This window comes from Dasypus novemcinctus, chromosome 13 (genome assembly GCF_030445035.2).
Source record: "Dasypus novemcinctus isolate mDasNov1 chromosome 13, mDasNov1.1.hap2, whole genome shotgun sequence".
Lineage (NCBI taxonomy): Eukaryota > Metazoa > Chordata > Mammalia > Cingulata > Dasypodidae > Dasypus > Dasypus novemcinctus.
In genome coordinates, this window is record NC_080685.1 from 21634930 (window position 1) to 21661073 (window position 26144).

Consider the following 26144-nt stretch of genomic DNA (forward strand, 5'->3'; position numbering starts at 1 on the left):
TACCTTGTTTTTGGTGAAATCTGGAAATTTGAATATTTTAGTGTGTTAACACTGAAAATCAGATTCTTCCCCTTCTGCAGGGTTTACTTAGGGTTTTCTTTTTCCTTATTGTTAAGGGACAGTAGTCATCTATTTTTCTTATTGATTTTTCCAAACCATTTATGCAGATTGTACACCTTGATTGTGTAGTTACTGAAGCCACCTCATGGATAAGTACAGAAATACGTGTCCTAATATGTACATAAGGGTTAAACTGCTCCCTCCAGAATCTGGGACTAGGAACCCACCCTAGGAGTGCAGGCTGGAGCCATGTTGAACCAGGAATGGTTGAGGAAAGGGCTGGTAAAGGCTCCACAGGTTTTCCTAACATGTTTAAGTTACCTTTTTCTTGATTCAGTGCTCACACAGTTACTGCAACCCTTTATCTCTTTTTCAGAAGTTTGTGAAAATTGGTTCTGCCAGTTTCGGCTGGTTTTTCAATGTTGCTATGGGGGGATGGAAGACCAGAGTTTTTCACTCTACCATCTTTTTATTGTTTATTTATTTATTTTTGTCTTTATTCATTTTTTAAATATTACATTAAAAAAATATGAGGTCCCCATATACCCCCCACCCCCCTCACCCCACTACTCCCCCCATAGCAACATTCTCCTCCATCATCATGACACATTCATTGCATTTGGTGAATACATCTCTGAGCACCGCTGCACCTCATGGTCAATGGTCCACATCATAGCCCACACTCTCCCATTTTCCATCCAGTGGGCCATGGGAGGACATACAATGTCTGATAACTGTCCCTGCAGCACCACCCAGGACAACTCCAAGTCCCGAAAACTCCTCCACATCTCATCTCTTCCTCCCATTCCCCACACCCAGCAGCTACCATGGTCACTTTCTCCATACCAATGCCACATTTTCTTCGATTACTAATCACAATAGTTCATGAATAGAATATCAGTAAGTCCACTCTAATCCATATTCTATTCCTCCATCCTGTGGATCTTGGATTGGTTGTGTTCATTCCACATCTATGTCAAGAGGGGGCTTAGATTCCACATGGATGCTGGGTGCAATCCTCCTGCTTTCAGTTCTAGGTACTCTTGGCTCCCTGTTGTGGTAGTTGACCTTCTTCACCTCCATGTTAGCTGAGGGGGGTAAGTCCAATAAACCAGAGTGTAGGAGCTGAAGTCTGTTGAGGCTCAGGGCCTGGCTATCACATGGTCAGTCCAGAGATTCAGTTCCCCTGGGTATATATTAAACCCCAACACCAACTACAATTCTGGTAAAGTAACAGGAAAGGCTTGTGAAAAGAGATCACATCTGAGTCCAGCTTCATCACACAGAAACACAAACTCCAAAGAAGGGCCAACTGACATGGCACTGAACTCCATCTGCCATGACCATAAAATCTGTGGGTCTCTGTAGCCCTCAGAAGAACCAATACCTGGGGTTGTATCTACTTTATCTGTCTCTGGGACTCTGCTCAGGGGTGCATAAGGGCAACCCCTCTGATAACCTCCCAGCTCTTCTTTAGAGACTCATAGCCATATAAACTCATTTGTCCTTTCCATTTCCCCCTTGATTTAGGTCAAAAAGCATTTTTAATTCCTGTTATTATATGTAGACAGAGATATTCTGCTGGTCCAAGTTGAACCTTTTATTCAAGGTCATTTTCTAGTTACATCATCAACTGGTACTTGGTAGTAATCCCTCAGCACCAGGGAGGCTCATCCCTAGGAGTCATGTCCCATGCTGGGGGGAAGGCAACGAATTTACATACTGAGTTCGGCTTCAAGACTGGCCACATTTGAGCAACACGGAGGCTCTCAGGAGGGAGCTCTTAGGCACACTGCTGCTCTAGGCCTTGTTCTTATTTCAGGTGCACAGGCTCACAAGCATAATCATTAGTATCAGGGGCTCATTGTTGGACCTTCATTCTTTTTTGGTCTTTGCCGTTGCACTTGGGTCACTCTACCATCTTGCACATGATTACTCCTTCATTCATTTAAGAGTTGGATAATATTCCATTGTATGTATAAACCACATTTGTTTATCTATTCATATGTTGATGGACCTTTGCATTGCTTTGACGTTTTAACTATTGTGGATAATGCTGCAAAGAACACTGGTGTTGAAATATATGTTCCAATACCTATTTTCAATTCTTTTGAAAATAGAATTGGAATCACCAATTCATATAGTAATTCTATATTTAACTTACTGAGGAGCTACCAAATTGTTTTCCACAGTGGCTATAACATTTTACATTCCTACCAAAAATATATAAAGATTCTTGTTTCTGCACATTCTCACCAACAAATGTAATTTTCCACATATGATTATAAGATCTTTTAATAAGCACATTTCTGTACTTCTCCTTTGCATGTAGAAAAAACCTAAGTGGCTAATGAGATTTTTGACATTTTCAGACTTAACTCTTTTTTTTTTAAAGATTTTTATTTATTTATTTATTTATTTCTCTACCCTTCCCTCCCCCCACCCCCACCCTGGTTGTCTGTTCTCTGTGTCTATCTGCTGCATCTTCTTTGTCCACTTCTGTTGTTGTCAGTGGCACGGGAAACTGTTTCTTTTTGTTGCATCATCTTGTTGTGTCAGCTTTCCATGTGTGCAGCACCATTCCTGGGCAGGCTGCACTTTCTTTCGCGCTGGGTGGCTCTCCTTACAGGGTGCACTCCTCACACATGTGCATCAGCACTGCGCATGGGCCAGCTGCACACAGGTCAAGGAGGCCCTGAGTTTGAACCTTGGACCTCCCATGTGGTAGATAGGACGCCCTACCCACTGGGCTAAGTCTGCCGCCACCCAGACTTAACTCTTGACTCTGTTCGATCTTCTTGTCATAGGTTTAGTGCAGTAACATACTGCACATTGTTCAAAGTGACAGGCTTCTTCCCATGCTGAAGGTACCACAGTGTCCTACAGAGCTGCTTGTTTGCTGTTTCCCCCCTTCCTTTTACTGGTCCCCAGCATTCACTGGGATCACCAGGTCATAAGCAATAGCAGGACTAGGAACCAGTGGATATCAAGCCCTAAAAGAGGCTGGAGGGGAAGAAAGGACGCACAATGATCAGATGAGCGCCCCTAACTAAGTGACTGAGCGCTAAGATAGCAGGTATGCTCTCAGTCCTGAGGCTCCAGATACAACAGGCAGCATGAGGAGTCCGGGCCATAGGTCTGCATGCAGGGGCTCCAGACCAAAGGGCAGTGAACTCCCCATGATGAATGGAATCCAACCAAATAAACCCATGCTCACCTTTGTCCCTTCTTTCCCTAATGGGAAGGTAGTGAAGCCAGTTTCACAGGCTGGAAAGGTAAGATGTTTGCCACGACCTTAGTGAATCCAAGAGAAAATTATTTGCTCCTCATTTCTCCAGTTCCTACTCAGGCTCTTGCCCTTGAGTTGTGTTTGCACTCTGAAGAGTCCCAGAACAGCTACTTAGAGAGAGATTAGATGGATATTCCCAAAAGGTTGGTCCAGACTTGTTTATAAATTGCCTGCCTAGAAAAAATGAATTCACGGAAAGATCAAAGAAAGATTTTTGATTCCTTCATTAGGCAATGATTAAGCTCTAGGCAGCTCCTGAGATGGCAGGTCCCCCTCCTGATCCATAGCAGATAACAGTTTGTATTATCAAAGAGCACACCATGCAGCCTCGGCCCCAGTGTGAGGAGCAGCAGCACACGCCACTACTAAAGCCCGAAATCTAAGGTTTTCCTCAAGAGTCAGTGGTAAGTAGTTTGCTTATAGTCAACGGAATTTAGAAAAACTCTGTCCAGTGTCAGGATATACATACCACTTAAAGATTTCTTATAAATTATTGAGCATTACCATATTCATGATATGTATGTAATGACATAAGTTTAATATCATTTTTGTATCAATTTCTACAACAGTGCTAATAGAACCAAAGCAGAATGGACTGTAGAGAATACTCCAAATCCTGAGGAATACCTAAATTCCTTAAGTAAGATAACATAGGTGGGCATTTTGTTCACGGTAGATAATATGTAATGCAAGGTATTATTCTCTAATTTTGACATGCAGGACAGAAAGGAATAATTTTCAGGGAGAAAGAAGAGGGCCACATATCCTATATGATAAATTATGTATGATACATATTGTATGACAGTAGGGGCACATAAAATGTTGGTTTAAATAGATATAGTTAAATTTAAGCAAACCATATTTGGAAACATTTTTATTCACTAAGCTAGGGGCACTCATCTTTGGGTGCAACACATTGACATTTTCAAGCTATTTAATAGCTGTAATAAGGTCATAAAATTTCTGAAATATTTACTTCTCTCACAACCCGTTTTTATAAAGAAATCTAGATTTTAGGTTTGTTTAAATGGCTTCATTTTCACTCATTTGCCTGGGAGATGATTTGTTGACTTGGACAGGAAAAAACAGAGCTCTGCTCTCTGGTTAGCAATTGAATACATGTCACAACATGGCCTCCATTGGAAACCACTGCTCTTACAGAGAGGAGAATGTTAGGACCACTGAAGGCCAAGGAGCCATGTTGCCACATTTATGCCCCCATGGGTTATTTTTCTCAGGTCAAGGCGATGTTTGCACTGGAACTGCTGATCAGAAATGTTCTCTCTAGGTGAGCTGAGATGCCTCTTCTCAATCTCTTCTTTCTCTGTGGATCTGACCAAGGATTTTTAGTTCCCCTGTTTCACTGACTTCAAGCCAGGATTCCAGGGGACAGATTTTGTGCTCCATGCTTGGCTACCCATTCACCTTCAGTCGACAGAGAGATCAGATGCCATTGGGAGTATCAGGCTCCATGAAAGTCTGGCCATAGAAAGGAAAGACCAGCTCTTCACCCATTTTGTGACATACACATTCACAAGAGGGGACTCATATGTTGAGAGTGGCTCCATGCTGGATATGACATAATTTGGGGAAAGGGTGCAGTTTCCTGTGAGACCCATATAGAGTCACCCTCTTCTCTATCTTGAGTCTAAATGCAATGCTCGAGAATGCTGATGTGTGTTATGTTTAAAGAAGAGACAGACATTGAGAATTCCTTGCAGTTAAATGCTTTGTGTTCTCATTCTCTTTTCCAATTGAAGGAAAAGTAAAATAGGCAATAAATCAACTCTTCTTATATGCATAATTCCAGGAAATTGGTTTGACTTCTTATGTTACCATTAACTTTTTTTTGGTGATAGTCTAGGTTTTTTGTTTTTAGTTAGTTTTTTGTTTTGTTTTGTTTTGGGTTGTGTTTTGACTAAATTCTCAGGAAATTTAAAATGTGTAGATATTTTCTCTATTTGGTCTTCTCTTTTTGTTTTAGCTCTTATTCCATGAAATATTTCTTGCAGGTCATTGAAGTGGAAGAATTATTAGCTTCAGAGTCAGATGGGCCAGCATTAAATTCTAGGCTCTAGTATTAGTAGCTGCGTAAACTTAGGCATAAGTCTCCTCACTTGCAAACCCTAATAAATATCTACTAGATGACACTGTATGATGGTTGCATGAGATTGTGAGTGCAAAACATAGAGTACAGTGCCTGTTATATCATACATACTCAATAAACAATAGCTATTTTTAAAAATTTGGGTCTCTTAATAATGAAAATCCCAGCACTATGGGACAGAGCTATGCCAGGATGAAGTGAAGGTGGGATTGTTTAAGCTGGTTTATTTTATTTAGCCAATCATATATGTATGTAATCAAAGGACTGGAAAGACACACACTGAACTGTCAACAGTAGTATTGGGCAGAGTATGGTGCAAAGGTAAAGATACTCCATTGTAATTTGATATACTTTTCACTTATGTAAATTTTTCAGTGAGTGTTACTTTTGAAATTAAAAATCCCACATTTTTCATTTAAAAGTATAACAATAGGACCTCCCTGTACTTTTCTTTGAAACTTCCTATCAATTTATAAGTATTTCAATAAAAAAATTCTTTTAAAATATAAAAATTAAATAATAAAGGGTCTATCTATCTATCTATCTTTATCTGACATAATTCAATCATATAGAATGTTTACCATCCCAGAGGATGTTCATAAATACTAAAAGGGGTTTGTCTATTGTAGGTGAAAATAAGGTGTGAATTAAGATAATGGACTGGATGTAGTCATAGGAAATGTGAAATTTTCACAATTTTAATACTTCTAAACCACATCAGTAGAACAATGGAATCTTGGGGCTGAAAGGAACTATAAGAATCAACTCAACCCATCTTTACTTAGGACTTGAATCATTCTTTCTTTGCAGAAGATGTAGGTATCTAGCCTTTGCTTGAACATCTCCAGTAACAGGATCTCTTTACACTTTATATTTTGTAAAATGCTTTCTTCTCTAGCCCAAATTCTGTTAGTAAAACAAGAAGCTGCAAGACTAAAAAACTAAAAACAAAACAAAGAGAGAATAGGTATCAGGCCAATTAAGCACAAAGGTGAAAAGATTTCAGTTCAACATGAATTTGACACAATGGTCCAGTGGATTACCCAGAAACACTTGGAATGAAGCAGGCAAGTAAATTTGTTAGAAGGAAAATGATCATTTATGTATTTCTAGGAGGAGGGAGAACTACGCAGCAGTCAAGACTGAGGCTCTGAATTCAGACTCCAGAATAACCTCCTGAAGTCTCAGTTTCCTCTTATGCAAAATGAGGCCAATATCTGTGTTTACACTTCATACTTTCAAGATGTTTTAAGAATTGATGAGGTAATGCATGAAGAGTGTCTGACAGAAAGGACGTGTTCAGCCAAATATTACATTGTAGGCATAACGATGGCATTAGCAATATGTTCACCATGTTAAAAGGGCCTTGACTGACTAATCACAAATTTGATAGGAAGGTTTCCAAAGCTGAACAGGTCAGAAAAATCAGGCCATATTGCTATCATTGCCATAGTATGTTTGAAATGAAAGGGACCTCAACAATTTCACCTGATGGGAATGCAGGTGTTTCACATGCATATTCAAGTTTGAGAAGCACTGGTTTATATGATTCTGAACATTTTATTTCATCCTATGTGCCCTATTCTGGAGAAGTTTACAAATAGAAATCTAGGACCTGGCAAAAATAACATATATATTCTAGAGCAATAAGTTAACTTTGCTACAGCACATCAAATATTTTGGTCTTTTTTTAGATAAGAATGACATTATTAATTGTTATTAAAGGTGTGTGTGTGTAAGAGAGAGAAAGTGTGTCTTTTTTTTTTTAGTAGACAAGCAATTTATTAGGCCACATGAAAATTTATGAAAATTAGACTTTAAAATTTTAAACATTGCTTTATATTTTTGAAATCAAATATGAATAGATATTTCCCTTATGTGATCTAAAAATTCTCACAATTGCACCAATTACTCTGATTTACTCTATGCCTAATTTGTTTCCTTTAAGGAAACAAACCCCTTTAGGTTAGTCAACAAAACATTTCAGTAGTGTTAGCTATTTTTCTCTAACGTATCTCACCTCATTAAATGGTTTGCAAAATCCTAGTTGAATTCAGATATGTAAAAATATGCATCTTTCAAATTAAACTCATTGAGGTTTTTGTTTTTTTAAATGGACTAGGTTACTGAACTCATTTTGATCTTTAAGAAAAACCTATACCTCTTCTAATTTAAATTCAATAGGATTTCTTTTAAGCTAGACATTTTAAAATGAGCCTAGGAAAATTCATTCTTAACCTATTTTTCCTACAAAATCTATCCTCACCTAAAGGTGAAAGAAAGATCATTACAATATAGCAGAAGGTTTGAGATTAAAGTTACCTACTCATATCCAATAACATATAAACTCCGAAGGACAAGTGTCCAGGCATCATATAAACTGTACTACATACAGTTTATGATGTATTTTGATGATGGTGGTGGCGGTGGTGATGGTGGTGGTATGGTGGTGAAGATAATTCAACACAGGTGCCTTATACCATTATCACAAACACCAGGGACATGGAAGATGAGTTGGACATCACTCTTTACCCCATCTTCCTGTTCCACAAGAAACTGGACTAGACAGTCAGACCAAGGAAAAAAATATTAGGATTTTTATTCCACTGTATATACATATTATGCCCCAGGAATATGTTCCTTCAAGTAATTAGAAGTCACATTTGAGACCTTTACAACAAACAGTGTATTCAATTTCAATTTCAAAAGTCTTATATTTATGAAAATTCAATTTCACTTCTACAATTTGGTTAGGCATAGAACATGAATCAATTTCCCAGAGTAAACTCTTCATGGAATAACCTTCCATGAGAGATTTTACTTCTTTCTATGAACACATCTAGATATCTACCTATAAAAGAGGTTGTTGAATCAAACTTTTTATATCATAAATTCATTGTCACAGATTTTTGAATGATTTGAAGTTCATCTGTGCAGTTGATAGAGAAAATAAAGAATAGAACATACATGGTATATAAGAACTTTCTAAGAGGACATACAGATTCCCAGCCCAATTCCAATGTTCATTTATTGTGAATAATGCTAATAAGACTTAGAGGTAGCAATGTCTATTCCTAACCTAGACAAGATGATGAGTATGTTGTAATCCTCTCTGGACACATCTGCTGGCACACTCCTGTAAATCTGGGGGGTCACAATAGTACCATCGTTAGGCTACTTCACTTCCCCCTCTATTCTCCTCGGTTAATTTCATGTATACCATGGCTTCTATAGTGATCTTTCCAACCATGACCCCCAAATTCATACCTGAAGTACTAGCTTGTCTCCTGAAGACAAAACCTGCATTTTAATTCTATTGGGTATTTACACATGGTTGCCCAACAAGCACATAAAATTCAACATTACTCCAAACTAATCCACTATCTCTTCTCTTCAAACCTGCTCCACCTCATTTATTTCCTGTTTCAAATGATGACCACATTATCCACCCAGCCTGACTAGACTGATTCAAAGCTTTCACCAGGTCCTTGCCTCCCATGGACTTCAAAGTGCTCCAGATATGGTTCCTTCTCTGAGAACTATTGCCTCAGTGATTTTCTCCAAACTCCAAATCCCCACATCTTCAGTTACAGACCATTTTATTTTGATCTGGTTCTGGCTCTTATACTAATCTTGAACTAAACAAATGTGTTTGACCCAAATCACATGGAGTATAAGGGCCTATGGGGTAGGGTTTCACAATTATATGACCCCTTTGAAATTACATACAAGACTGTCTCTATGGCTATATGTGCATTTTCTGGATCAATAGATTTTTAAAAATAAAATACCAAATCTAATTATAGATAAACACTCAAACTCCACCCATTATAAAGATTTGACTTAAATGCCAATGATTAACTGAATATTTGTATTCAAAGACTTAAAAAAATGATTTCATTCAAATACCACCTTATGTAAAAGGTACTGAAAACCCAATTATAAGAAATTAGGGAAAACTTTTCCAACTCATTTCTCAGTATCATTTTTTAAACAAGCTAGTCTTTTTTTCCTAGCAGGTTAATAAATATTCAGAGACTTTAAATTTTTATCTTAATTAAAAATGAAATTAAAAAATAATTAAAAAACGAATTAGAAATTCAACTACTCAACTAATATAAACTGTCCCTAAACTATGGATTATGGTACTTATTTTTTGATTCTGATTATATATAAAAATAAAACCTGCCTTTTATCTTTTTTTTAATTAGAGAAGTGGTGAGTTTAGAGAACAATCATGCATAAAATACAATATTCCTGTACACCACCTTTTATTAAGAATTTGCATTGGTGTGTAAAGTCTTTAAAAATGATCTTAAAAATGCTCAAGGAGATAAAGGAAAATACAGAGAAAGAAGTAAAAGATATCAGAAAGAGAATGAATAAGCAATATAAGAATCTTAGTAAAGTGATAGAAATTTTAAAAAGGAAAAAAACAGAACTATTGGAGTTGAAGACCACAATAACTGAAATGAAAAATTCCCAGGAGGGTTTTAAGAGCAAATTGGAGCTAGTAGAAGAAAGAGTCAGTGAACTAGATGACAAGAGACTTTAAATGAGCAGGCTGAGGAGCAGAAATAAAAAAGAATAAAAATGTTTTTAAAAGCAAAAATAGACACTTATAGGACACCATCAAGCATACCAATACATGTACTGTGGAAGTCCCAGAAGGAGAAAAAAGAGAGAAGGGGACAGAAGGAATATTGAAAGAAATAATGGCCAAGAACTTCCTAAACTTAGCAAAAGACATGTACATCCAAGAAGCCCAGGGAACACCAAACAGTACAAACATGAAAAACAATGCACCATATCATATATTGATCACACAATCAAATGTAAAGGGCAAGGAGAGAGTTCTGAAGGATTAATAGATTTTATTAATTTATTAAAGCTGGCACTTGTCTAAAACCCAGGCTATTCCCCTCCTGATACCCCAGCTTCCAGACTGCCTTCACCCAGAATATACTCTATGGTTGATACTTTGCAGCAAGCAATGCCCATTCTCACAATAAAGCCTGGCTTTCAGGCAGACATCTGGCTCCCGGCTGGCCCATTAGGGGTGAGATGTTATTTTTTATCCCCAAGGGCTTTGTTCAGAGGGCAGGCTTAAACTGCCTCCTGCATTCCAGGCCTGTTTCCCAGAGGTAGCTGATTCCCCACTGCATCTCCTAGAATAGTTAATGAGGTCCTCTTTGAACTGAAAAGCCAGGTTCCTCAGAATTAATCTGTTAGAACTTGCCAGTAATCAGCCAGATTTGCTCCAACAGCTCCCTGAAAACTAGCAGGAATCTCCTGAGATAGGAGATGCAGCATGAGGTGAGGGGGCTGACAGCTGAACTCAGAACAGGGCACTGTTTCTTCCTCTATTAGTAATGCAGCTCCCAAAGAAGTTCACCCATGTCCCAACAACCTTAGGGTCCTTTCTCTTATAGCAATTAAGACAGCATAAGTCCCTTTAAGCTTGCTTGCCCTTGATTGTACAAACCCATGCTTTGATTTTACTGCCACCAATGTTGCCTTGGATACCAACTTCCTATGCCTTTGCCTATTGGACAGTATTTTCACAAATGGCTCCCTGTCCCCCAATAACACACACACATACACATACATCCATTTTGAAATAACACACACAAGCATGCACATACATCCACTGTGAACCTGGTTTTTCATCTTTTGATCAGAGTCCCATGGAACTGCCAATCAAGTTCAAACCCCCAAATAAATCAATGTGAAGAGAGTGACTTGCGTGTGGGAAAGTTTGAAGGGGTAAGTCTGTAGGCAGGGAAACTATTACAGGAAGTTGTAATAATTCGTATGAAAGGTCATAATGTATTTATTGGAATTTTGATAGAGATGAAATAGAGAAATGCACAAATGGAAAAGAATATTTAGGAGGGCCTAGTGATTGGTTAGACTGAATCTGACCAATACTGTAATGAAATTTGTATTAAAAAATAAATGCTGCTTTTAATTCTTTCATTATTCATATTTTTAAATTGAATATTTCACAAAGAGTGAAATATTGAAATACAGTAAATTCCACTTATATTAAGTGTATGGATTGATTTCTCTATATACATATATCTATACACTCACCTAATCACCATCCAAATCAAGATATAGAATACTTCTATTACCTCAGAAAATTCCTTCATGCTCCTTTACAATCCATATTACCCTAATAGGTAACTATTATTCTCACTTGATCACCATAGATTAGTTTTTCCTCTTCTTGAGCTTCAATTAAATGGAAACATACAGTTTATAAGCTGGTAAGAGATTCAGTTAAAATTTTAATAATTGCTAAATACTAAATGTGGGCTATGTTTGAAGTCTCTGGGGTAATAGACATAAGAGGATTTGTACCCTCTTGCTTTTCAGAAAAGCTTCCATCTTCTTCCAGAGGGTCTGTGTACAGGTAAGGGAGCACATTCAAGGTTCAGGCTGCCTCAAATTCTGCCCTCACTTTTACTTTCTACTGGGCCTTTTCACATTCCATGCAAATACATACAGCCTCAGAATTAACCAGGAGAGTGTGTCTACCTTAGGCCCTCTCTGGACTCCACTGTGCAAGTATGCAGCCTCAGCCTGGAAGATGCTGGCTCTATACATGTATCCTCACTAGGGCACTTTTTGACCTTGCCACTTGCCTGATTGTGAGTTATCATTTTTTTCCAATGAGGCTGCTGAGCATAACCAATGCTCATTGCTCTAAAGTCGGCTCTACCAGGGCAGAGGAGCTGCCAGTCTTCACAGCTAGCCTTGTTCTTGAGAAACTTCCATGACTAGCAAGCTGGGGTAGGACTGGAACAACCCTAACCCAGATGCCATAAACCCTCACTCTTCTTACCCAAATTTCAGCAGTTTTCACATAATGAACACTTCTCAGATTATTGTATTGTATTTTAGTTTCCATGGCTGCTCAAGCAAATACCCTGGAATTTGCTTAAACAATGTGAATTTATTAGCTCATAGTTTGAGGCTAAAAGGAAGCCTAAATCAAGTAACAGTTTATGGGAATGAAAGACATGATGGGAGAGATTAAAAATACATTAGAGGCACATAACAGCAGATTTGAATTGACTGAAGACAGAATTAGTGATATTGAGGACAGAACATTGAACTTAAAAAGACAAAAGAAAGAACAAGAAAAGAACTAGCAAAAAATGCAAGAGGGTCTCAGGGTATTGAATGACAATGCAAAACACAAAAACACACATGTATCAGTATCCCAGAAGGGGAAGAGAATGTAAAAGGTACAGAAAGAATATTTGAAGAAATAATGACCAAAAACTTCCCAACCCTTAGGAAAGACATAAATATCAATGTTCAAGAAGGACAATGTATACAGGACAGAATAAATCTGAATAGACCTACTCAGAGAAACCTACTATTCAGAGTGGCAAATATAAGAGATAAAGAGAGGATTCTGTAAGCAGCAAGAAAAATGTACTACATCACATACAAAGGAATTTCAATAAGATTATGTACTGACCCTTCATCAGAAACCATGTAGGTGAGAAGACAGTAGTATGCTGTGAATAAGGTACTGAAAGAGAAAAATTGCCAGACAAGAATTCTGTATCCAGGAAAAGTATCCTTCAAAAATGAGGGTGAATTCAAAGTCTTCACATAAAAGCAAAACCTGAGAGACTGTGTTAACAAAAGGCCAAAATTACAAGAGATATTAAAGAGAGTTCTGAAGGCTGAAAGGAAAAAACAAGGGTGGGAGACTTGGAGGAGAGTGTAGAAATTAAGATTATGAGGAAGGGTAAATTAAATGGTAAAAGAAACACAATAGTAAGCAATAACAAGGGTTAAAATGAACAAAGTAAGTAATGCCATTACAGTAATAGCACTGAATGTTAATGGCTTGAACTATTCAATCAAAAGACATAGCCTGACAGAATAGATAGAAAAAAATATGGCCATCTATATGTGGTCTACAAGAGATTTACCTTAGATGTAAGCATTCAACCAGGCTGAAAATGGAAGGAAAAAGACATTCAACTCAAATAGTAAAAAAAAGAGCTGGTTTAGCAATAGTAATATTGGACAAAATAGATTTTAAATACAAAATTCTTCTAAGAGATGAAGAAGGTCATTATATACTAATAAAGGGGGAAATTCTCCAAGAAATAACTATAATAAATATTTATACACCTAACCTGGGTGCCCCAAGATACATAAGGCACAACTTGCAAACTGAAGGGAAAAGTAGATGTCTCTACAATAATAGTTGGGCACTTCAATACATCACTCTCATCATTGCATAGAACATTTGGACAGATAATAAAGAAACAGGGATCCTTCTTGAGGATAGACCATATGTTGAGTCACAAGACAGGTCTCAATAAATTTAAAAAGGTTTATATATACAAAACACATTCTCTGAGCATAACAAAATGAAGCTGGAAATCAATAATGGACAGAAAAAGAAAATACATAAATATATGGAGATTAAAGAATATGGCCTTAAATAATCAATGGGTTAAAGAAGAAAATGCAAGAGAATTCAGTAAATATTCTGAGATCAATGAAAATGACAACACAACATATCAAAACCTATGTGATACTCCAAAGGCAGTGCTGAGAGGGAAATTTATAGCCCTCAATGGTTACATTAAAAAGAAGAAAGAGCTAAAAATCAAAGTTCTAGTTGCACTCCTGGAGGAACTAGAAAAAGAATAGCAAAAGAATATCAAACCAAGCTGAGAGAAAGAAATAATAAAGATCAGAGCAGAAATAAATGAAATTGAGAATAAAAAAGCAAAAGAATCAATGAAACCAGAAGCTGGTTCTTCGAGAAGATCAATACAATTAACAAACACTTAGCTAGACTGACAAAGAAAAAAAGAGAGAAGACACAAATAAAATCAGAAATTGGGGGGGGGGGGCATTACCACTGACCCCACAGAAATAAGAAAGATCATGAGAGACTACTATGAACAACTATATGGCAAAAAAAAACAAAAACAAAAAAAACAGGCAACGTAGGTGAGATGGACAAATTCCTAGAAACACATGAACAACCAACACTGACCCTAGAAGAAACAGAAGACATCAACAAACCAATCACAAGGGAAAAGATTAAAACAGTCATCAAAAACCTCCCAAAGATGAAAAGCTCAGGACCACATGGTTTCACAGGTGAATTCTACCAATCATCCAAAGACAATCTAGTTCCAATCTTGCTCAAGCTCTTCTAACATATTGAACAGGAAAGAATACCACCAAACTCATTCTATGAAGCCAACATTACCATAATACCAAAACCAGATAAAGATACTATGAAAAAAAGAAAATTACAGACCAATATCTCTAATGAATATAGATACAAAAATCCCCAACAAAATGCTTGCAAACCAAATCCAACAGCATGTTAAAAGATTTATATACCACAATCAAGTGGGTTTTATCCAGTTATACAAGGGTTTTAAATGCAAGAAAATCAGTTAGTGTAATAAACCATATGAATAAATTGAAGAAGAGAAAAGACATGATTCTCTCCATTGATGCAGAATAGGCTTTGGACAAAATATAACATCCTCTCTTGATAAAAACACCCCAAAAGATAGGAATAGAAGGATGATTTCTCAATATGATAAAGTGCATATATGAAAAACCTACAGCTATAATTGTACTCAATGGTGAAAGGCTGAAAGCTTTCCCACTGAGATCAGGAACAAGACAAGGATGCCCACTATTGCCATCGTTATTCAATATTTTGTTAGAAGTTCTAGCTAGAGCAATTAGGCTAGATAAAAATAAAAGGCACCAAATAGGAAAAAGGGATGAAAACTTCAGTACTCATTGATGATATGATGCTATATTTAGAAAATCCCTAAAAATCCACAACAAAGCTACTAGAACTAATAGATAAGTTCAGCAAAGTGGCAGGATACAAGATTAACACAAAAATCAGTAGCATTTCTGTATATACTGATGAGCACTCTGAGAAGGAAATCAGGGAAAAAATGACATTTATAATAGCAACTAAAAGAATCAAATACTTAGGAATAAACTTAACCAAGGACATAAAGGACTTGTGTTCAGAGAACTACAAAACATTGCTAAAAGAAAACAAAGAAGACTTAAATAAATGAAAGGACATTCTGTGTTCATGGACTAGAACACTAAATATTGTTAAGATGTCAATTCTATCAAACTGATTTATAGATTCAATGCAGTCTCAATAAAAATTACAACAGGCTTTCATGCAAAAAAGGAAAATTCAATCATCACATTTATTTGGAAGGGTATGGTCCCCCAAATAGTAAAAAAAATGTCTTTAAAAAGAATGAGGTTACAGGACTATCACTTTCTGACTTTAAAGCATATTACTTAACTACAGTATAGTACTGGCATAAATATAGACCCATCAACCAAAGAAATCAAATTGAAAATTTAAAAATGATCCTCACATTCACAGTCAAGAGATTTTTTTTGACAAGGCTGTCAGACTCATCTAGCTGGGTCAGGACAGCCTCCTCAACAAAAAGTGCTGGGGAAACTGGCTATCCATAGCTAAAAGAAAGAAAGAGGACCTCTATCTCACACCTTATACAAAAATTAACTCAAAAGGGATCAAATACCTAAATATAAAAACAAGAATCATAAATCTCATAGAAGAAAATGTAGGAAAACATCTTTACGAGCTTGTGTTTGGTGGTGCTTTCTTAAACTTTATATCCAAAGCATGGGCAATGAATGAAAAAAATAGGTAAATGGGACTTCCTCAAAATTAAACACTTTTGCATTTTAAATGACTTTGTTAAGAAGGTGAAAAGGCAGGCTACTCAATGGGAGAAAATTTTTGGAAACCACATATCTGATAAGGTTTTGATACCCATGTTATATAAAGAGATCACACAAGTCAATGATAAAAGACAAGCAACCCAATTAAAAAATGGGCAAAAGACTTGAACATTTTTCTAAAGAAGAAATACAAATGGCCAAAAAGCACATAAAAAGATGCTCAACAGGGGAAGTGGATGTGGCTCAAGTGATAGGGCTTCTACCTAACATATGGGAGGACCCAGGTTTGATCCCTGGGGCCTGCAGGTAAAAAAGAAAAAGAGAAGCATGCCTGCACAGTGAGCTGAGTGCCCACAGGATTACCCGTGCAGTGAGCCAGTGCCCATGCAAGTGAGTCACACAGTAAGATGATGATGCAACACAAAAGAGATGAAGCAGAGAGTCAAGGTGAAGCACAGCAGAAACCAGGAACTAAGGTGGCACAAGTGACAGGGAATCTTTCTCCACATCAGAGGTCCCCAGGATCAAATGCTGGTGAATCCTAGAGGAGAAAAATGAGAAGAGAAAGACAAAAAGAGAAATAGATACAGAAGATCACACAGCAAATGGACACAGCAAGAACAGCAGGGTGGGGGGGGGGGGATGGGGAAAAAAAAGATGCTCAACATCACCAGCAATTAAGGAATTGCAGATCAAAACTACAATGAGATATCATTTCATGCCTTCCAGAATATCCATTATTAAAAAATAAAATGAAATTTGGAAAAACCAGCGAACTACAAGTGCTAGCGAGAATGTGGAGAAATAGGAACACTCCTTCATGGTTGGTGAGAATGTAGAATGGTACAGCTTCTGTGAAGACAGTTTGGTGGTTCTTCAGGAAGCCAAATATAGAACTGTCCCACTACTTAAAATACATTCAGAAGAAATGAAAGCAAGAATACGAAGACATTTGCAGCCTGATACTCATAGCGGCATTATTCATAATTGCCAAAAGATGGAAACAACGCAAGTATCCATCAAATTATGAACATTGTACATACATATACAATGGAATACTATTCAGCCATAAGCAGAAATGAAGTCAGGATGCATAGGACAACATGAATGAACCTTGAGGACACAAAAGGACAAATATTGTGTGTTCTCACTAATATGAACTAAATACAATGAGTAAACTCATGGAGTTACACTCTGGGGTATATGTTACCAGGAAATAGAAAGTGGGTTGCGAAGGGGGAGCTGATGCTGAATGTATGTATAATGTTTAATAATGTGGATTTTGAACATGTAGAAATCAACATAGTTGATAACACTTATAGAGAGAATAGCCCTGACAATTTATAAATGTGAATGTGGCTGAAAGAGGTATTCTAGGGAGATTAATGTCAATAGAAAGAACGCTAGAGGATAATCTTGGGACTGTATACATAATGATTTCAGTCATGGATGATGATTGTGGTTAATAGTACAAATACAAGAATGTTCCTCTATTACAAGGTGTTAAGAATATGGAGATACATGGAAAAATACAACTAATGTAATCTATAGAGTAAAGCTAACAGTAATACTGTATTATTTGTATAGTGATGGCAAAGAAGATACTACAGCAATACTAAGGGTTAGCAACGGAGAAGGTATAAGGGGGATGGGATTTTTCCTTTTAGAGTAATGAAAACATTCTGAAATGGACTGAACTGGTGACAAGAAACTTTGTGATGAAACCAAGATCCACTGTGTGTACACTTTGGATGGATTATACAAGGCAGGGAACTGTATAACACAGTGAATTCTATGGTGAATGATGGACTACAGTACAAATACAAGAACATTTTCTTATGAAACATAAAAAAATATGTAATACTAATACATGGTGTTAAGAAAAGGATAGTTTCTAGGAAAAATACACCAAATGTAAGCTATGAGGTAGAGATAGCGGTAATATGATGGTGTTCTTTCAACAATTGTAAAAAATGTCACAAAAATGTACAATGTTGGTATTCAGATAATGTATGGGAATCCTGTAAGGTATGCAGGGCTGTTCTTAAAAACTTGAAATAGAAAAAAAATAGCAGTGCTAACTATAGTTGACTGAACACCTATTATGTAATGAACACACTATTTAAATTATCTCATGTTACTTTCTCCAACAACTGTGATATAGGCACTATTAATATCAGAAGTCAATGAGCAAACTTATCCCTAGTCTACATTCAGTAAGTAGCAGAAGTAGGGTTTGAATATGCATCTAACTACCCCAGAGCTTACTCTTTCTATTATATCACTTGGCTTCCAGATAAAAAATGATACAGAAAATGCAGTTCACAAAATGGTTCAAAGGTAAGAATGGATATCTTAAGAGAGTTAGTAATGTTATCAGTTTTTTTCAGGAAACATGTACGGTTTGACTGGGAATAACCCTTGACTTAATAAAGTTTACCTTAATAAGAAAACATACCTAAGTGTGTATGAGTGGATAAAAAGCTTCCAATTTTATGAGCCCTAAAAAAGATGCATAATCATACTGATAAATATAAAATCACTATATTTTAAAAAGCAAAGACTTAAAGGATTCTTCTGAAGAAATAATAAGAGATCCTCATGTATATTTATGTATGAAAATGCTCATTCCAGCATTTGTAATAGCAAAAGGAATAGATGCAATCTAAGTGTTCAATCAAAGGTAAGATATTAAATTTATTTTGAATAATGCAACACAATGCATACTTGGTAAATTGTGCTCCCAATACTTTAAAATGACAAATTGAGATCAAGTTTTACATACAGAAAGAAAAGGACTAAAAATGAAATATACTGAGAGGCAGGATTGACTCTATGAGTTGTTCAATTCTTGTTTATAACTTTCTGCATTTCCTTAAATTTTGCAATGAAAATTAATTACTTGGGAAAAAAAGTGCTTACAAAAATACAATGATAGGCAGAAAATATTATAGTTACAGGAAGAAATTAGCTCACTTTAAAAGGAGTCAGCAGTTTTTAGCAAGTTTTAACCAAGTCTCCATTTATTCTCACCCATCATTCACACAAGAGCTCCTGAGCCTGAGCTCTCTAGTCCTGTTGAGTGAGAAGCGTGGTCTCCCTGCACGCCTCCCCCACTGCCCAGGCTTTTCGATGGCCTACATAATTTGACATGGCCCTGCAAGTTGACAAACCCATTTGAGATGTTCTCTGTACAATCTCATTATGGTTACTTTTTTCTCATTGTGTGGTAGCTGTGAGGACCTTTGAAATGAACAATCAAACTCATGTCACTGAATTCGTCTTCCTGGGATTTTCCAACCACCCCAATCTACAGGGGCTCTTTTTCCTGATCTTCCTGGTCATTTACCTGACAACTCTCCTGGGGAACATCCTCATAATAACCGCCACCAGGGCCAGCCCTGCCCTCCACACTCCAATGTATTATTTCCTCAGTGGCTTGAGCTTCCTGGACATCTGCTACACATCCACCACCATCCCAGTCATGCTGGTGAACTTCTTCCGGGAGAAGAAGACCATCTCGTATGAGGGCTGCCTCTCCCAGATCTTTTTCCTCGTGACATGTGCTGGCAGTGAGGGTGTATTATTGGCTGCTATGGCTTATGACCGCTATGTGGCCATTTGCCACCCACTTCAATATCCAGTCCTCATGAGTGTGAAGGTGTGTGTGTGTTTGGTGACTGGGTCCTGGCTATGTGGGCTGGTGAATTCCATGACACACACAGTGCTGGCAGCCACCCTCAGTCTGTGTGGGCCCAACCAGATCAGCCACTTTCTCTGTGACATCCCACTGCTCCTGAAGCTCTCCTGCTCAGACACCTCTGTCAATGAGTCTGTGCTCCATGTGGCCAGCGCCACCATTGGCCTGAGTCCCTGCCTCTTTACTGCAGTGTCCTACATGCTTATCATCTCTGCCATCCTTAGGATTCCCTCTACTCAGGGCCGGAGCAAAGCCTTCTCTACCTGTGCCTCCCACCTCACTGTGGTGGTGGTCTTTTTTGGAACAGCCAACTTCAACTATGACAGGCCTAGTGAAGGCTACTCCCTGGACATGGATATCCTGGTCTCTGTGCTCTTCTGTGTTATGACCCCCATGCTAAACCCCATCATCTACAGCCTGAGAAACAAGGAGATCAAGGGAGCCCTGTGGAAGCTAGTTGGTGACCATGGGACTAGAGTGAAATAAGTGATTAGTTCAAGTTTTATATTCTGGAATATTATTCCTATTCAGAGAAAAATATGGTTATTCTGACTACAGTTGCAACAATGCTCTCACTATCTAGCATCTCTTGACAGCTGTGGTAATCCATTCCACCATGATAAAGAGCTGTACTTGTACTAGGCATCATATCCATTGTCATGCCCCTGTGTACTTTGCTCACTCCAATCCACAGATATTTTAAAGCTGATATTTTTATCACAACAAGAAGAACCAGCAGCTAAAGATACTCATTAACCTGTTTTCTGTATCTATGGATTTCTTTATCTGGAAATGGAGATATATACTATGTGACCTTTTTTTTCTGGCTTCTTTCACTTAGCATAGGCTGTCAAGGTTTATCCATGTTGTAGTATGTATCAGTACTTCATTATTTTTTATGTCTTTTACCTTTATTAGAGAAGTTGTGGTTTTACAAAAGAATCATGCATAAAATGCAGAATTCTCATATATCACTAACAACTTGCAATGGTATGCAACCTTTGTTACAATTAGTGATAGCACATTTTTATACTTGTACTATTAATTATAGCCCATAATTTAAATAAGAGTTCACTGTTTGTGTAATGTAGTTCAATGGATTTTTTTAAAGTTTTTATTCTGTTACCATATATACATTTCCTCTTTTAATCTTATTCATATATATATATTTCAGTACTATTAATTTGGAAATCACATAACCAAAAGGATTAATATCCAGAATATATAGAGAAATCCTTCAACTTAACAACAGAAAAGACAACCCAATTAATAAATGGGAAAAAAAAAACCTTGAAGACATCTCTCCAAAGAAGATATACAAATGGACAGAGAGTTCATGAATAGATGCTCAACATCATTAGACATCATGGAAATGCAAATCAAAACTTCATTATTTTTAAGCCTGAATAATTGTCCATTATATATGTTTATATCACTTTTATTTATCCATTCATTAGTTAATAGATATTTGGGTGGTTTTTATTTTTGGCTACATGAATAATGCCCCTCTGTTATATTCATATACAAGTTTTTGGTGGACATATATCTTCATTTGTCTTGAGTATATCTCTAGGAGTAGAATGGCTGGATCAAATGGTAATTATGTTTACCCTTTTGAAGCAAGGTATTTTTTGAGATTTTAAGATTTCACTCTTGCTACTGTTTAATGTTTTTGTCATAGTTTTAGTGCAGTAAAATACTGCAAGTTGTTCAAAATGACAGCCTTCTCCCTATCCTGAAGGCACCATGGTGTCCTACAGAGCTGCTTGCTTACTCTGCTGTTTTCCCCTGTAGAGGTCCACAGCATTCACTTTGATCACCAGGTCATTAGCAATATCAGGACTAGGAACTAGTGGATATTAAGACCCAAGAGATGCTGGGGGGGAAGGAAGGAAGCACCATGTCCAGGAGAGCAGCCCTAACTTGAAGTTCATGGCCTCTGGACCAAAGGCAGTAAACTCCCCATGATGAATGAAATCCAACCAAATAAACCCATGCTTGCCTTTATCTCTTCTTTCCCTAATGGAAAGACAGTGAAACCTGTCTCACAGGCTTCAGCCAACTACAAACACTAATAGAAATCCTGTACTGAAATTCACCCAGAGATGTTCCAAAAGACATAGGAAGCTGATCTCCTCCATGTATACTAGGAAAGATGTTTGCCATGACCTTAATGAATCCAAGAGAAAATTAATTGCTCCTCATTTCTCCATTTCCTATTCAGGCTCTTGCCCTTGAGTTGTGTTTGCACTCTGAGGAGTCCCAGAACAGCTACTTAGAGAGAGATTAGATGGATATTCCCAAAAGGTCAGTCAAGAGTCATTTATAAATGGCCTGCCTAGGAAAATGAATTCATGGAGAGATCAAAGAAGGATTTTTGACTCCTTCATTAAGCAATGATTGAGCGCCAGGCAGCTCCTCGAATAGCGGGCCTCCTCCTAATGCATGACAGACAACACTTGTATTACCAAAGAGCATACACTCCAGCTGAACTAGCAAACACAGGGTCTTGTATGGGAGCAGAAGTAAGCTCCACCACCAAAGCTCAAAACCCAAGACTTTCAGCAAGAATCAGTGGTAAGTAGTTTGTTTATTTACCTTCACAGTTGAGAAAAACTCTGCCCAGGGAGAGGATATACATAGCTTATAAGGAGAATGTTATAATATATTGTACATATTTTCATTATCATTCCATGGCATCCATGTATTGTCAGAGACAATATCTTTTTGTGTGTGTATTAATCTTTGCAATAGTACTCATAGAACCAGAGTAGATTGAATGTTAGGGGCTATTTACTCCAAATCCTGAAGGGAACTTAATTCCTTAAGTGAAATACTAATAGCGGAAAATTTGTTCATGGTAAATAATATAGTGTAAAATATTAGGTCATCTCAATTTTGACATGCTGAACAGAAGGCAATAATTTTCAGGGAGAAAGAAGAGGGCCGCATATACAGTATGATTCATTATAGTATGATAGTTGGGGCACCCAAATTGTTAGTTTAAATACAATTAAATTTGTGTAACACATATTTGGAAACATTTTTATTCACTAAGCTAGGGGTTCTCATCATTGTGTGCTGTGTATTGATACTTGCCAAGTGTGTTGCAAACAATTTAGTAAATATAATAAGTTCATGAATCTTCTGAATAATTTACTTTCCCCACAACTCCATTTTAAAGCAATCTCCTAGATTTTGGATATTCCCAAATGGTTCATTCTCATTCATTTGCTTGGGAGGTGATTTGTTGATTGGGAAAGGAAAAGGGAGAGTTCTGCTCTCTGGTTAGCAATTGAATATATGTTGCCACATGGTCTCTATTGGGCATCACTGCTCTTAAAGAGAGGAGAATGCTAGGACCACTGTAGGCCAAGGGGTCATGGTGCCACATTTATGCCCCCACAGGTTGTTATTTTGCTCAGGTCATAGAGATGATTGCACTGGAACCACTGATCAGAAACATTCTCTCAAGTTTAGCTGAGATGCCCCTTCTCAATCTCTTTGTTCTCTGTGGGCCTGACCAAGGTGTTGAATTTTTAGTTTTCCCTGCTCTATTTACTTCAAGCTAGGGTGTCAGAGACCAGATTTTGTGCCCCGTGCTTTGGCTACTCATTCAGCTTTGGTAGACAGAGGTCAGATGCCATTGGGTGTGTCAGGTGCCATGATGGCACGGCCACAGAACTGAGGTAACTTCTCTCAAGGAGAGGCCATTAGAGACCAGCTCTTCCCCATTGTGACATACACATTCACAAATGGGAACTCAGATTTTGAAAGTGGCTCTAAACTCGACATGGCATAGTCTGGGGAAGGGTGCACATTCCTGTGAGAACCCTATAGGTGACCCTCTTCTCTAACTTCAGACTAAATTCAATGCTTAAGAAATGCTAATCTATATCATGCTGCTGTGAATACTCCTGTACACGTTTTTGGTACATATATATTTTCATTTCTCTTGAGTATATCTCTAGCAGCAGACAGAGGCAGACAGATGCTGAGAAATCCTTGCCAGATAAATACCACATGGTCTCACCCTGGACCTTGGGGCTGGCCAAAGCTGGGTATAATTGGTGAAAAAGTAAACAAAAAATTTTTTTTTAAAATTTTAACTAATCATTCAATTCTTTTTACAAGGACAATTCTAAGAAACTGGTTTTACTGAAGTTATTAGTTTTCTATTTTGGTGCTGATTTACCTGAATTTTCAGGAAATTCAGAATATGTAATGTTTTCTCTATTGGTCCTCTCATTTAATGGAATGTGCTTTGCAAGATATTGAAGTAGAAAGATTGTAGCTTCAAAGTCAGATGGACCTGCATTAAATTTCAAGCTCTGATGTTAGTGGTTGTGTAACTTTAAGCTTCAGTTTTCTCACTTGCAAACTTTAATAAAATACCTTCTATGTAAGTTTCTTCAGATAAATACATGACATTGTGGGTGCAAAGCACAGAGTACAATGCCTGGTACATGGTAAGTGCTCAGTAAACAGTAGCTATTAGTGTATTTGAGTTCTTGTTAATGAAATCTAGTGCTTTAGGACAGAACTATGCGTGGATGGAAAGGAAGATGGGATTGTTTAAACTGGCTTTATTTTACTGGGTCAATTATTTATGCATGTAAACAAAGGACTGGAAGGACACACATCAAACTGTCTATAGCGATCCTGGCAGAGTGTGGTGTGCAGGTGAAGATATTCCATTTTCAATTGATGTACTCTTGACGTGCATAAATTTTTTCAGTAAATACATGCTACTTTTCAATTTAAGATTCCATAGATTTTCGTTTTAAAATATAATAACAGACCTCCCTATACACTTCTTGTAATCACCTGTGAATCTGTATTTCAAAAATAAAATCTATATATAAGATAATTAACAAAGAAGGTGCATGCAAATGTAGATATGTAGCTGACATAATATTGGAGCCAAGGAGCCTTTCACTGATTTGGATTGTTTACCATCCAAGAGCATGTTCATAAATGCTAGAAGGGGGTTTTGTCAAGGTAAATGAAAACTGAGCAGTGCATTGAACTATTGTTTCTGATACAATCATATGAAACATGAATTTTTTGGTCTTAATAAAACCATGTTTTCATGTGTGTAACAACATTGTAGAACAGTGGAATCTCAAGACTGACAGGAACTGTAAAATCAACTCAACTGATATTCACTTGGAACATGTATCATTTCTTTTTGGAAATGCAACAATCTCACCTTTGCTTAAGCATCTCCAGTGATGGGAACTTACTATTCTCTGTATATAATATGTAGACTCATGTAGTCTAAAAAATTATTTAATGAAACAAAAAGTTACAAAACTATAAAAGCGAAGGCGAATAGATACCAGGTCAATTAAGTACAAGGGCAAGGAGATTTCAATTCAACATGAATTTGACACTCTCGTCAATGGAATTACCAAGAAATACTTGGAATGATGCAGGCATCTAGAATTGTGAGAAGCTACTTGATCATACATTAGAATGGGGAGGGAGACCTGCTCAGTGAAGACTGGAGTTCTGAATTCAGACTACCAGAATAACCTCCTGAAGTTTCAGTTTCCTCATCTACAAAACAGGGTTAATATCTGCATTTATACCTTCTCCAAGTTTTCTAAGAATTAATGAGGTAATATATGAAGAGTACCTGGCACACAGGACATGCTCAGCAAGTATTAAATGGAGCCCTTGTGATGGTATTAGCAGTACAAACAAGAGGATTGGAAAACACAGTGCCCAGTTTGAGAAGGCCTTGACTGGCTAATCACACATTTTGTAGGAAGGTTAACAAAGCTGGACAGATGAGAACAACCAGGTCATCTTATCATCATCACCATAGACTGTTTGAGATGGAAGCGACCTCAGAGGTCAGCCAGTCTAGGTCTTTGATTTGGAAATAACTAAACAGAAGCAAATCTGTGGGTTTACTCTCTTCATGTTTTAAAGTGATTTGGGACAAACATGAGAAGGATAAAACTGGAGCCAATTCAGAAGGGTAGGGCACCAACCTCCAAGCCCTGCCTGCCTGTTATCTTGGCCCCAAATACCCATCCCCACAATTTGTGTCTAAATCCTTTAGGATCCACACTAGAGCCATGTCTTGAAAGAAACTTTTTGATATCTCTATTCTCATAGACATTCTTAATAGCACTTCTCTTTTTTCTTTACTAGAGAAGCTGTGTGTTTACAGAACAATCATGCATAAAATACAGGATTCCCATATACCACCCTATTAG

General features: G+C 37.3%; 2 protein-coding genes across 2 annotated transcripts in view; both read left to right on the forward strand.

Annotated features, from left to right (window-relative positions):
• Positions 1 to 3176: 3176 nt before the first annotated feature.
• Positions 3177 to 20400, forward strand: LOC101439218 (olfactory receptor 5J3-like). The gene is made up of 3 exons (XM_071207283.1): positions 3177 to 3335; positions 7729 to 7897; positions 19448 to 20400. The coding sequence occupies exons 1-3, from the start codon at positions 3177 to 3179 to the stop codon at positions 20398 to 20400; spliced, it is 1281 nt and encodes a 426-aa protein (XP_071063384.1).
• A 1910-nt stretch (positions 20401 to 22310) lies between these two features.
• The window catches only part of LOC101439649 (olfactory receptor 5J3-like), a 29935-nt gene continuing 26101 nt past the window's right edge, over positions 22311 to 26144 (forward strand). The window contains exon 1 of the mRNA XM_004468971.2: positions 22311 to 22491. Within this exon, the coding sequence (XP_004469028.2) occupies positions 22311 to 22491 (181 nt within the window). The remainder of the gene's footprint in view (positions 22492 to 26144) is intronic.